Here is a 13,831-nt window from a genome sequence, read left to right on the forward strand (position 1 = left end):
TATATATAAATGTATATATATATATTAACTTAGAGAAAGATAAACAAGGTGACAGCTACACACTTTTCATGCATATTTACCATTATTGTTGTTATTAAACTAATGATGATAATAATAATAGTTCTTTTTTGTTTTAGAAAGATTTATTATCATCATTAGTTTTATATCCAATTTTTCATGTTGGTTTTAACTTTGTATGTCTTAAATTTCTAAGAGAAAAACACTTGCCTCACAGAAGAATGCTTTAAGATTCTTAGTTTGTTACTGATGCCATTATAAACTAATCATTAAACTTTTTTGCTAAAATTCTCTTTGGCAGATTAGAATGTCAGAAATTGCAGCTGACCATAAAAGAACTGGAACTAAAGCTCAAACTTGACAACAACAAAGCTACATATTCTTCAGTGAGACACAGATCAAGGTATTAACCTCTCTCTCCCCCCTTATTACTGCTTTCCTCAGGAAATGGTTGAGATTAATGGTTGAGTACATGGAAGCCTTATTTAATGTTTATAACCTATTTGTTGGTTTGTAATGCAGTTTGTATGGCTGTAGAAAATGTTTATGATCATATGTTAATGTATTAAAAACATTTGGGGGCTAAATATAAATGTATGTTTCGTATGTGTATTTCATGTGCAAGATTCTTGATGTGGATACGTGTGTTGAAAGAAATACAATTAAACCTTGGGAGAGGCATTATGCCGGTAATAAACACACGCACTGGTTCAGTCCTTTATTAATTTATAAACAGTATTTAGTTTTTTTGTTAAATCATTTCATTGCACTGTGTTTATTACCAGCATAATGCCTCTCCCAAGGTTTAATTATATAAATGTATGATAATTTCTTTAGGTTGTTATATATAAGCATGTTGTTGTTGTTGGCACTCCGTCGCTTACGACATCGAGGGTTCCAGTTGATCCAATCAACGGAACAGCCTGCTCGTGAAATTACCGTGCAAGTGGCTGAGCACTCCACAGACATGTGTACCCTTAACGTAGTTCTTGGGGATATTCAGCGTGACACAGTGTGACAAGGCTGACCCTTTGAATTACAGGCACAACAGAAACAGGAAGTAAGAATGAGAGAAAGTTGTGGTGAAAGAGTACAGCAGGGTTCACCACCATCCCCTGCCGGAGCCTCGTGGAGCTTTAGGTGTTTTCGCTCAATAGACACTCACAATGCCCTGTCTGGGAATCGAAACCGCGATCCTATGACCGCGAGTCCGCTTCCCTAACCACTGGGCCATTGCGCCTCCACATATATAAGCATATATATCTTTTACTTGTTTCAATCATTTGATTGTGACCATTCTGGGGCACCGCCTTGAAGGGTTTTAGTGAAACAAATCAACTCCAGGACCTATTTTTTCTAAGTTTAGTATTTATTCAATCGGGGACGTAAACACACCAGCACCATTTATCAAGCACTAGTGGGGAACAAACACAAAGACACACACACACACTCACATGACAGGTTTCTTCCAGTTTCTGTCTACCGAATCCACTCACAAAGCTGTGGTCAGCCATGGGCCATAGTAGAAGACACTTGCCCAAGGTGCCACACAGTCGGACTGAACCCAGAACCATGTAGTTGGTTTAAAAAAAAAAAAAATACTGGGGTCCCCAGCATGGCTCCAGTCTAATGACTAAAATGACATATATCACTGGCAGGGAGATGACTTGCTGCTATTTCTAGCAGTCAAGCGTTCATCATTGACAAGACCAAGGAAGGTCAAACTCATGTGACCTGATGGTTTGAGTGCTGGAGGTGACAGAGATTTATCTCCCTGTTAGCAATATAAACAAGAGTGAATTTTGCACCAAAAGTCAATACGAGAGTTTCTCTCATGGTATCTATCACAGTATAGTTCGTTCTAACTTTTCTGATAGCTCAAAAAGAGACTTGCAAAGACCCTCTCAGCATTAATCTGCAAAGGATGAAAACATCAGCTGCAACATCAGATGGAAGATCCTATACTATTGGATTAAAGAAGATGTTCCATATGCTCGCTTGAAAAACCATCTTTTGAAAAAACTTGAGAACCTCCAGTGACTGTGTAAACACCAGGAGCAAGATATTTTATGTCTGCATTTTAAAAAATACATCTTAGCAGAAATTAAGGATAAACACTGGACACATCATAGACATTCCAGTGTTACTTTATGTAATTTTGATATTTGGATGTCACTGGTTATATATAATGTGAAATTAATTATCTCCCCTATGTTTCTCACTGTCTTCTAAATATGCACGTGCATCCAAACATCAATTGCATCGAACATAGTTACTAAACAATCTTGTTGTCTTTAACAGCTTGATAGATGGTGAAATAAATATTTTGGCCAGGAACCCTGGGTAGTTGTATTCCACCAGGTTTTTTGTGGTTTTGTTATAATACCTTTATCCTCTTCACTGATCAAGTGTTATATAATCTTACCACAGTCATCATCATCATCAAACATCTGTTTTCCATGATGTAATGGATTGGACAGTTCGACAGGAGCTGGTAAACCAGAGGGCTGCACCAGGCTCCATTTATCTGTTTTGGCATGGTTTTTTATGGATGGATACCCTTCTTAATGCAAACCATTTTATAGGGTATATTGGGTGCTTATTACATAGCACCGGTATGGGTACTGTTTATGAAGTGCCAGCACAGGTGTAAAGTATGTAGTGCTTGGACAGGTGCTAATTATGTGGTGTCAGCATGGGTGCTTATTACATGGCACTGGCATGGATACATTTTACATGGTCCCAGCACAAGTGCCATTCACATGGCACTGGCACAGTTGCTTTTTAAATGACATCAGCATGGGTGCTTTTTACATGGCACCAGTACCCACAGGGTTACCAAGTAACTTGCAAGACAAGGACCTTTTTGCTGAGGGAAGGAGAGGGATGAAGAGAAGTGTCTGTGTACCAGGCAGGAATATAATAGAGGGACAGGGATAGCTGTCTTATTACAGCTTGACAAAAAACAAATATGTATATATGTAGACAACCTAACATAACAATCATTCAATATAGGCATATATATATATACACACGAGAATATAGATATGAATACAATTATGTAATCACTGCCATTAGATTGAATCTGCCATCTTTATTAAACATAATGGGCAAACTATTTGAAAAATATGAATTATCCATGTAATGTTGTTATGGTTTTTAAAATTTGATTTAGCTGTAATTCTCACCAGCTATATAAACCCACAACTCTTTGACCCGTAACTAGTTTGGTAAGTGCCAATGCACGAAACTCTAGGCTGTTGAGTCATTCTGTTGCTTCAGCTAAATATTAATAAATATATGTATGTGTGTGTGTGTTAATGATTTCAAAGAATTTATATTTGTTTCATTTTCTTTTCAGAACCTCTCCCACTTCTGAGAACCATAATTCTCGAAGAAATAGTAAGACAAGACATAAGTCTGTTGAAAATATAAAGAATTTAAATGAGAAAGAAGAAATCGTCACCCAAGTGCCTGTAAGAATATATTTCTATTTCTTTTAAATCACTGTTTTGTGTTTGCTTTTGGTTAACTGATAAACAGTTTATTGATTTATTTCTCATCTTAGTGAAAAAATAAGAACACTCATTGAGAATTAAAACCCTTTGGACTTCATGATAATGAGATTACACGATGTTCATACTTTTCACAAATTCATTAGTGATGTAAGTGAAATGATAATTATTAGTAGGTTACAGATTTAACTTGTCAACATTTATTCCACTGTGTGTTACTGGAGAATTTTATATCTTTTTTATCAGAATAAATATATTTATTTCCTTTAGCATTCTTTGAACTTGCAAGCAATGCTGGGTACTTAGGTTAGTATATACATATATAAATGAGAGCACAGTAGTTTGCTTGAAGCATTGTCGTACAGAAGTAGAAAAACAAAAGAAAGCTTCTAATAATGCAGAAATTGATGTAACTAGACATTTCTTGGACTGTTTCCTTTTGAGGATGGGCCTTTGTGTCTGAAATATAAAGATTTTTGTAAAACTTTCTGCATTGTTAAAAACTTTCTTTATTTTCCTTTTCTTTTTCTACACACACACTCTCTCTCTCTCTCTCTCTCTCTCTCCCTCACCCTCACACACACAAACACAAAATGATCATTTATTTGCAAATATTGTTGTGAACAAAGTAATACTACAGGCATCAGTAAAAAGAAAGAGTATCATTATCTTTCATTTAGAAATCAGGTTTCCTAGTTCAAATCCAGTGCAGAACTGTGAACATCCAGGATTAAGACATGTGATGATGATTGAAAACCAAATAATCTAGTGTTAATGTAACTATTAGAACATTTGTTTATTTCTAAAGATGAGGCTAATAGTCAAAACATTTAACACTGTAGTAGCAATAATTATTTAATTGATTATTGTAATTTGCTTGAAGCATTGCAATATGTTTAAATGAAATAAACGTTTGAAAAAAAGCACCTTCAAGCAATGCAGGTGAGAAATTAGGCAAAATATATTTAAGGTAATGTCAGTTAATGAAATGAAAGAGAAAAGATATTCTATTACAATATTTATCCTCATTTAATCATAGATTTCTGTTAGAATAAACTATACTTTGATAGATAGCATGAGAGAAACTTTCATATTGGTATTTGGTGCAAAATGCCAATATGAAAGTTTCTCTCATGGTCTCTACCACAGTATAGCTTGTTCTAATAGAACATCCATGTTTAAGTGGGGATAAATATTACCTCTAGGTATTAATACTGCCTCTGTTGTTGATCAACAAGTATCCGGACTGTTGTCATAGTAACGAAGCTAAAGATGCTGCTTGGCAAAGATTGACTTTGAACTCCGCTGTACATGCACATTACAGCAGTGCTTTGAAGGAAGGTGTGTAGTGTGTGATCATTGCAATGACCATGACAGAGAAAGCTATCATGGCGATACCTGCTCAGAGGCCTTTGCAAAGTTGCAGAAAGTATATGGAGAGGAGTGTATGAGCCACACACTGTACTAATGATTCAGACGTTTCCAAGATGGCCGAAAAAATGTCGATATTGACTAATGTTCTGGGAGACACACAACCAGCAGAACTGAGAAAAACATCACAGATGTATGTGCAACTGTGAGGGGAAATCATTGAATCACCATCCTTGAGTTATCAGAAGATGTGCAGGTTAGTTACGGTTCAGTTCAGTCCATTATCGCTGAAGATTTGGGTATGAAACGCATGTCTGCCAAGTTTGTGACAGAACTGCTTTCAGCTGACCAAAATGACACATGGGTTTCAGTTGCACAAGATCTCCTTGATTGTATCAAGAACGATGAAAAGTTTTTGAAAACTTTGCATAGGCCTCTGAGCAGATATCACCAAGGTTTTCGCAAAATTTGATGCAGGTTCTTTGCTCAGCTTTCTCTGTCATTGTCAATGCGACAATCACACACTACACACCTTCCTCCCAAATACTGCTGTAAACAGGGGAAGTGAGCTAGAACGTTAAAACTTAGTGCACATGCACAGTGAAATTCAAGGTCAATCTTTGCCTAGCAGCTTCACTCTGCAGGCTTTAGCTTCATTACTATGGCAACAGTTCGGACACTTATTGATCAGAGCACGTATATATGTTACGATAGTCAATAATCAAAGAGTTACCAGCAGACCTTTCTAATGTATTGCTGATAACAATGCATTTCTCTGATGATTTTTGATGATTTTCTTTTTCCTGTTTGAAAAGAGAATTCTTTCCTAATATATTATAGGATCAATGAACAGCTTATATAAAGTAATCTAATATCTATACTCTTTGTTTTCATTTAATAATTTAAGTGTTTTCTTTTATAGCAAGTGACAAGAAATGAAGAAGTGCTCAAACTAAGGAAAAATCACGCAGCAAAGCGTATTCAGAAAGCATGGCACCTACATGATGCAAATAAACAAGTAAGAGAAAAAAAATGTTTGAATATTCATTCTTGCCTGTTTCTTCGATGACTAATTTCAGAATGAATGATAAATACATATATTATCACCATCGTTATCATATACTTCTTCATGTTCCTACCTTAATTGTATAATATTTAAAAGTCATAAGGCGGCAAGCTAGCAGAAACGTTAGCACGCTTGGCAAAATGCTTAGCGGTATTTCATCTGTCTTTACATTGTGAGTTCAAATTCCGTTGAGGTTGACTTTGCTTTTCATCCTTTTAGGGTCGATAAATTAAGTACCTATTGTGTACTGGAGTCAACCTAATCGACTGGCCCCCTCCCCCCAAATTTCAGTCCTTGTGCCTAGAGTAGAATAAAAAAAGAGTAGAAAAGAATATTTAAAAGTCATATAATATTCCTAATCACTTTAACATTAGTGGCACTTCTTCTTTTCCCAAGCAATGTGGTTTGTTGCATCATTCTTTCAGTGTTGCCCTGTGTCTCTGTTGTAAAGCTATGGACTGATCAGTCATCACAACTTTTTATTCTTTTGCTTGCTTCAGTCACTGGAGTGTGACCATACTGGAGTAGTGCCTTCATATTTTTTTCTTTTTCAGTCAATTATTCCAACCCTGGTGCTTAGTATAGTCTGATATTTCTTTATCTGTTTCCATTTATTGAACAGCTAAGTTACCTCATAATGTAAAGTGATGCAACTCCAAAACTGAACCCAAAACCACATGTTTGGAAAGCAAGCTTCTTAACCATACACATACATATACAATGAACATATTGTATACCATGTTCAAGTTCTTCTCCTTCTTCTTCTCTTTCTTTCTTTCTCCACCTCCTCTTATATCTTCATATTCTCTTTCTTGCAATAATTTCATCATATTTCTTTTCAACAGGCTCTGGTAATAATTCAGGGCACACTCTTAGCACATGCTGCTCGAAAGAAGTTTCTCAAACAATCCAAAAAAGAACTCAAGTTCACCCATCTGTGTGAAGAGGAAAGTAGCTTAGAGAGATCTGTAAAACTGATACAGTCAGTAGTGAGGGCTCATTACAGCAGGATAAAACAACAGCAGAACTTTAGGTAAGTATTGTTAAAAACATTACTAATTAATGACTGGTCAATTTGCCTGGTTCACATTATGAACTGAAATCTAATTGTTTCATTTATCCTACTTTTGGATCAGAGTGCTTCTGTTTAGTCCCTTGACATGCCAGAAATAATAACCAAATCTCCCTTAACCCTTTAAAATATAAACCAGCTATATCCAGTCTAAATATTCCTCGTGTTTTATGTTCAAACTGGCCTGATCTAACCTCTTACACCTATCCTACAATATTGTTCTAAAAATAGAGACAATACCATCATCAAAATCTCAAAGCTGTGAGACAATACATAATTAATTCAAAACAATATGAATAAATAAGCATTATATTTGGCAGAGTAATTTGAATGCTAAAGGGTTAAGTCCCTCTCTATCATCTTGAGCCAGTGTTGGAGTATTTATGTGACAAAATTACTTGCAAGAGAGAGCAGTGAAGTCTTTCTCAAATCATACCCTGCAGTGCTGCACCCAAAACTGTCAGAAACATATTTTCATGATTAGAATTATCAAAGCATAGAATAAACTACCCATGTTTGATGTTTGCTGTCAAGACCCAACATCCTTCAAAAGTTCCTTACTTCCTGAAATTTGCCAACTTTACTTCTCATGTTCCTATGCACCTTCTATTCTGTGTACTATGCATGTACTTCTAGTTTTCATTGTTTTCTTGACTTATAACCACTTTAAACTTACAGCTGCTTTCTGTCCCCTCTTTTACCCTTTCCTGGTGAATTCTAGTACACCTGAGCACTGTATACAATAAGCTCATTGTTATTACTTCTCTTATCTGCAACATTTTTTTTTTTACAGGGAAAATTTCAAGATGGAACAAATAGTGCAGAGATAAAGACAGATTATACAGTTCTTTAATAATATTCCATATATATATTGTTGTGTCTGGGGAGAGTTATTTTGACTTTGTGCCTTATACCATATATTTATCAAGTGGCCAGCATGGGAATAAAAACCATCAAAGGTAACAATTATTTAAAATTATAATTTAGGGTATCTAAGAGATACTGCTATGCTGATAATAGCAGTCAAATCTTGACTCTAAACCACAATAAATGTATATATGTATATATATATTTAATGATAATTAATGATGCATTTTATGAATCAAAATTGAAAACCATTTTTTTTTTTCTACACTTTTTTCTTTTCACTCCTCCTCCTCCTCCTCTGAAATTTAAATATATTAAATATGTGCTCTGTATAAAACATCTTTAATATATTTAATTCTTCTATTTCTTTCTTTTTTTTAAAAACTTATTCCTGTTTCCCACCAATCACAGTATGTGCAAGCAGTTGGCAGAAATATAATTCTTCAAAAACTGCAATAAAAAAAAAATTAAAAAAAATGATCCAAATTTAGTATTCGAATAAATAACTCATTAAACTATGACAAATATTTAAATAGGATTATATTGTCAATTAAAAAAAAAAAATTCATACTAACAGTACCCTTGAAAATTCCATGGTTATACATTACCGTCCATACATAACAGGCATGTCCTGTACGTACCTCTTTCAGCCAAGAGGACCTTGACTTCAGGGCTTACGGGTGCTGGTGTCACATAAGAATCACCTGTGCTAGTTCCACATAAAACACCTGTTCATAAAAGTGTCCATGCCAGTGCCATATAATAATAATAATAATAATAATAATAATAATAATAATAATAGAGCTGTTACATATAACAACATTGATAATCGTAAACTAGTGAAAGATACTCTAAATCCTAAAAATCAAATTAGTGAAGATAATTTGGAAAACAAGCTATAAACACAACAACAATAATTACAGACTAGCAAGTAAAGATATAGAAAGTGTTCCACGAAATAAAATGTGTAACTATGCCAAGTAAAGGTGATGTCTGCTCGATTGTAAATGCAAAATTAAAGAAATTATGCATAGATGTAAGGTTACATCAAAAGGGCAGTTATATTATTATATAGGAGCTACAGAAAATTATAAAAAAAGAAGGATAGCTAATTACAAAAACACATTTAAGGATAGAAATAAGAAAAACAGCTTGAGTTTAACTAAACTAATTTGGTCTATTAAAGAAAAAACAAGGACTATACACTAACCTGGGAAATAATTAGCCGGGCAAAACCTTACAGCAGAGGGAGTAAAAGATGTGAATTGCATGTCGAAGAAATCTACCAGATTATTATATCAAAATTTAAATTAATTAACCATAGGCACGAAGGAGTAATTAGTTGTGTTCATCAAGCTAAACATATGTATAATAGGTACAAATAATTGCATGATAATATTAAGTAAAACTAAAGTATAAGGTTAGTTAGAAATGTAAACTAAAGGTTAATTTAATATAACTTATAATAAATATTATAGAACAAATATATGCTAACCAATTAATTGAATATCCATAAAATTAAATTAGATTATATGAACAGTAATTGAGAAATATGTCCTTATATTAATGATTAATAATAATAATAATAACAATAATAATAATAATAATAATAATAATAATAATAATAATAATAATAAAGATATAAATAATAGTAGTAAGAACAACAATTATAGGGGTGGCCGCGGGCATAGTATGAATAGTAGTAATCAAATGAACTGGAGATGGCAATGCTACAAACATTAATTACAAGAAATCGATCTTAAGAACTCAAAAGTGATGAATAGTAATATGACCTACATTTATGGCAGCTAATTCCTCCCTTTGACCTGTAGGCTTAAAAGGTTAGTTTGAGCTATTTTTAGAATGATACTCCATGTAGCTGAATAAACAAATATATAAAAAGAATTTTTTCGGTTCCATTTAGAAGAAATCAAATTAGTAGACAAAATGCCCTGATGAAGCCCTTGATGGATTGTAGCATCATAATGCACTAAAAGATGAAGAAAATACACCTTGATAGCAGTGAAAATATTATGTAGATGGAAAAAGAAAGCACATAAAAGACTACATAATAAAAAATTGGATATTCTCTGTTCCCTGTTTCCCTTAAACTGATTCATTATATATATATATGTGTGTGTGTGTGTGTCATTGTAAGATCCAAGGATCTAAGTGTAGGAAGTTAGTAAGCTTTGAGCAGTCAGTGGTAGATATAAAAACAACTTTAACAAACTAGTTTATTGGTGTAGAAGGTTATATACTTTTCCTATTTTGAAGTTCGATAAACTGAAAAATGTTTTTTTATAGTTCATGGTTAGTAATGAATGTGAATAAAAATTCAAACTGAGGGAATGGTACAAGTAAAATCTAGGCTATATAGCAGATCTTTACATTGACCCCAGTGCATAACTGGTATTTTATTGACCCCCAAAAAGATGAAAGGCAAAGTCAACCTTGGCGGAATTTGAACTCAGAACATAAAGAAGGATGAAATACCACTAAGCATTTCACCCAGCATGCTAACAATTCTGCCAGATTGCCACCTTGATAATAATAATAATAATAATAATAATCTAGGAATAAGGTCCAAAATTTTGGGGGAGGGGGCCAGTCGATTAGATAGCCTTGATAGCAGATCTTTGGAAGTAATAATTACTCAATGAAGGGGTACTCCACTAGCTACTCATCAGGCCGAAGATACCTTAGTTAAATGAAAGTTACATTGTCATTAAGGAATCCCAAGTTAACTCACCAGAAATATAATTTAAAATGAATGGTGAAGCCAGAAGAATGGAGTCAAAAAACAAAATAGAAAAATATATGTATGAGGAAATAAAATGGTCAGTAATAGAAAGGAAGGGTGATGAGAGGTAAAAGTTTCTAGCCATTAGGGGAACATATGTGAAAATATAGTTAAAAACAATTTCATGCTATAAATACATACAAGAGCTTCAAGTGTGGGGTGAGAATGCAGAAGGATTAGTTTGGGAATAATTGGGGAGGACACTATTATTTGTACCTTAAGAATGCATTGCATAACTTATGTTTTCAATTAAGGATTAGGTCACTCCATTCATTCAGGCAATCACTGTATTGCATAATAATCTCTGCAATGCAGAGATCACATTTGTTGTTATAACCATTATACAGTTTGGCATGGGTAATGATGGACCATTTTAAGTTGTATAGAACTTTGTTTTGTTTTATCTATGATCCACCTCTCCATCTTTAAAGGTTCTTTTTGGTTTGAACTGGGCTATACAACAATCTTAAGAATAAAAATCAAAATCAAATAAAATGACCTTATCTTAGAAGTCAGGTCATGCTGCTATTCGAAGAATGAAAATAAAAATTGAATAAATTAACCTTGTCTCAGAAGTCAGAACATGTTATCAAGATCTTACCCCTTGTTTTATATCTCCCCACTCACCTCCATTATCTTTTAAGGTCTTTTGTCTAGAACTCTGTCATCTAGTTTGAAAGATTATAAATAAAATAAAATAACCTTATCCTTTAGAAGTTATATTGTTATACCCTATCCTCTAATCTTCCTACTGCTATAAATGCTCTCCACCACCCTTCATGTATCCATAATGTTTTTCCTATATTAACTACTAACTCGAGCAAGCGAATTCATTCTTTTGATTGTTACTGGTCAGGGAATCATGAAGTGGTACAAACTGGTGATTTTTGGAATGTTTTTTTTAAAATATATAATTTGTGTATGTTCACCTGATGAAACGGTTTTATTTTTGCATGATGTAATATCTCTATTCATCAATAAAAATTTTATTAGAAACAACTGTAGTGAATGAATCATTATCCATCTGTTATTATTTATTTATTGTTCGCCTATTAGTATTGACCTGAAGTTGATTAAGCGCAATACAATTGTTGCAGTGTGTGTTCCTAAATACAACCTTGAGACTCATAATATACTTAGTTGGGTGCAGTTAATTGTATATACAACTGGAATAATAATCTGTCTGTAATTCAGTATGCAGGTATTTATTCCTCTGATTTCATAGTAAATGTGATTTCTTTCTTTTTGACCTGACCTGGTGCTTTACCATTTAAGTACCTTATTCACTTGAGCCTGAACTTTTATATATATACTAGCAGAGGCACCTGGCATTGCCCGGGAATGAAATTATTCTTAATATACTGGAAGAAAAAAGCAAAATATGTTGTATAGAAATGTTTTATTCTAAATTCAATTTATTCTTCAATTGGGAAATCAATTCTGAATTCATAATACAAAATAATAATAATAATCCTTTCTACTGGAAGTGCAAGGCCTCAAATTTAGGTGAAAGGATTAAGTCATTTACATCGACCCCAGTGCATAACTGGTATTTTATTGCCTCCCCCCCAAAAAAAAATAAGATGAAAGGCAAAGTCAACCTTGGTGGAATTTGAACTCAGAACATAAAGAAGGATGAAATACCACTAAGCATTTCACCCAGCATGCTAACAATTCTGCCTTAATAATAATAATAATAATAATAATAATAATAATAATAATGATAATAATAATAATCTTTTCTACTCTAGGCATAAGGTCTGAAATTTTTTTTTGGTGGGGGGGCAGTCAATTAGATCAACCCCAGTATGCAACTGGTACTTAATTTATTGACCTGAAAGGATGAAAGGCAAAGTCGACCTCAGTGGAATTTGAACTTAGAATGTAAAGACAGACAAAATACCGCTAAGCATTTCACCTGGTGTGCTGTTTCTGCCAGCTCACTGCCTTGTCCCATTGCATAATTTAGAGGATCTAAATTTCTTAGTAGCATTATTAGGACTCCTACCTTCAGAAAAAGTTTATGTGGAGGAGTTCCAGGTGGCTCAAGAGAATTGAGGAACTCTGTTGGGTAATGGACAGCTTGATTTTCATCAAGGACTGAATCAACTGATTTGTACTCCTTAATGACTGTTGGAATCTTATTCATTAATTCATGGTTAATCCTTGATACTGTCTCATTTTTTGGAGCAAGAATTGCCCTTTCACACAACCAATTATGTGAATTATAATTATTACTCAAGTCTGGAAATACCCTGTTCTTCAGTTCAGTCAAAGGATTCACCATGATAGTAATATGAACCAAATCGATATCACCATTCCCATCAAATGGTACTTTCTCATTCTTAATTGGAGAAACCAGGTTGAAAACTATTTTGCATATTGGTTTCCATGTAATAAAGCTGGTACATTAGTATTGAAGGAAAATTTCTGTACTTTATTCCATAGGTGTGAAGACTTAATGCATGCTTTTATTTCATCAGATCTTGTTTGTCTCAGAACGACTAGTAATGTCTATCTGAAGTCTCCTGATAAAACTAATGTAACTCCTCCCATAGATTCATTGTTGCCTCTTAGGTGTCCTGTAAGGTCTTTTCAAATGCTTCCATTGCACCTCTATGTGTCATGGTGTATTCGTCTCAAATGATAAGGTGGCATTGGCACAACGCTTCTGCTGAACCTGAATCTTTGCTTATGTTACAAAATGGACTGTCATTTGTGACCAGGTTTAATGGTAATTTAAAAGCAGAATGAGCTGTTTGTTCTCCTGGGAGAATGGTGGCAGCAAAGCCAGACAATGGTACAGCAGCTGCAATTCTTTTTTGTTGCCTTGCCTTGGAGAGAAGAAAGAAAGAAAGAAAGAAAATTCCTCTGCATTTTTTCTGGTGATTGTGTAACACCACATGCAAGCACACACACACACTGACACATATACATACAGTATCAAACATCAGATGAAATGGATGTGTGTGTGTGTGTGTGAGAGAGAGAGGATGTGCCACTTAGACTTCACTGTCTTTCTCTCTCTCTCTCTCTCTCTCACACACACACACACATACATACAAAAAAGATGTACGCATATGTATTTATGTATGTATGTATACATGACAACACACCCC

The 13,831-nt window shown here is 34.1% G+C and overlaps 1 protein-coding gene across 1 annotated transcript in view; it reads left to right on the forward strand.

Annotated features, from left to right (window-relative positions):
• LOC106867316 (IQ domain-containing protein E) overlaps nt 1-11,725 on the forward strand; it is a 59,892-nt gene extending 48,167 nt beyond the window's left edge. The window contains exons 15-19 of the mRNA XM_014912156.2: nt 320-421; nt 3,380-3,494; nt 5,827-5,922; nt 6,816-7,003; nt 7,836-11,725. Of these exons, the coding sequence (XP_014767642.1) occupies nt 320-421; nt 3,380-3,494; nt 5,827-5,922; nt 6,816-7,003; nt 7,836-7,872 (538 nt within the window). The 3' untranslated portion in view covers nt 7,873-11,725. The remainder of the gene's footprint in view (nt 1-319; nt 422-3,379; nt 3,495-5,826; nt 5,923-6,815; nt 7,004-7,835) is intronic.
• The last annotated feature ends 2,106 nt before the right edge of the window (nt 11,726-13,831 follow it).

The sequence above is a fragment of the Octopus bimaculoides genome, chromosome 22 (assembly GCF_001194135.2).
Source record: "Octopus bimaculoides isolate UCB-OBI-ISO-001 chromosome 22, ASM119413v2, whole genome shotgun sequence".
In the NCBI taxonomy this organism is placed as follows: domain Eukaryota; kingdom Metazoa; phylum Mollusca; class Cephalopoda; order Octopoda; family Octopodidae; genus Octopus; species Octopus bimaculoides.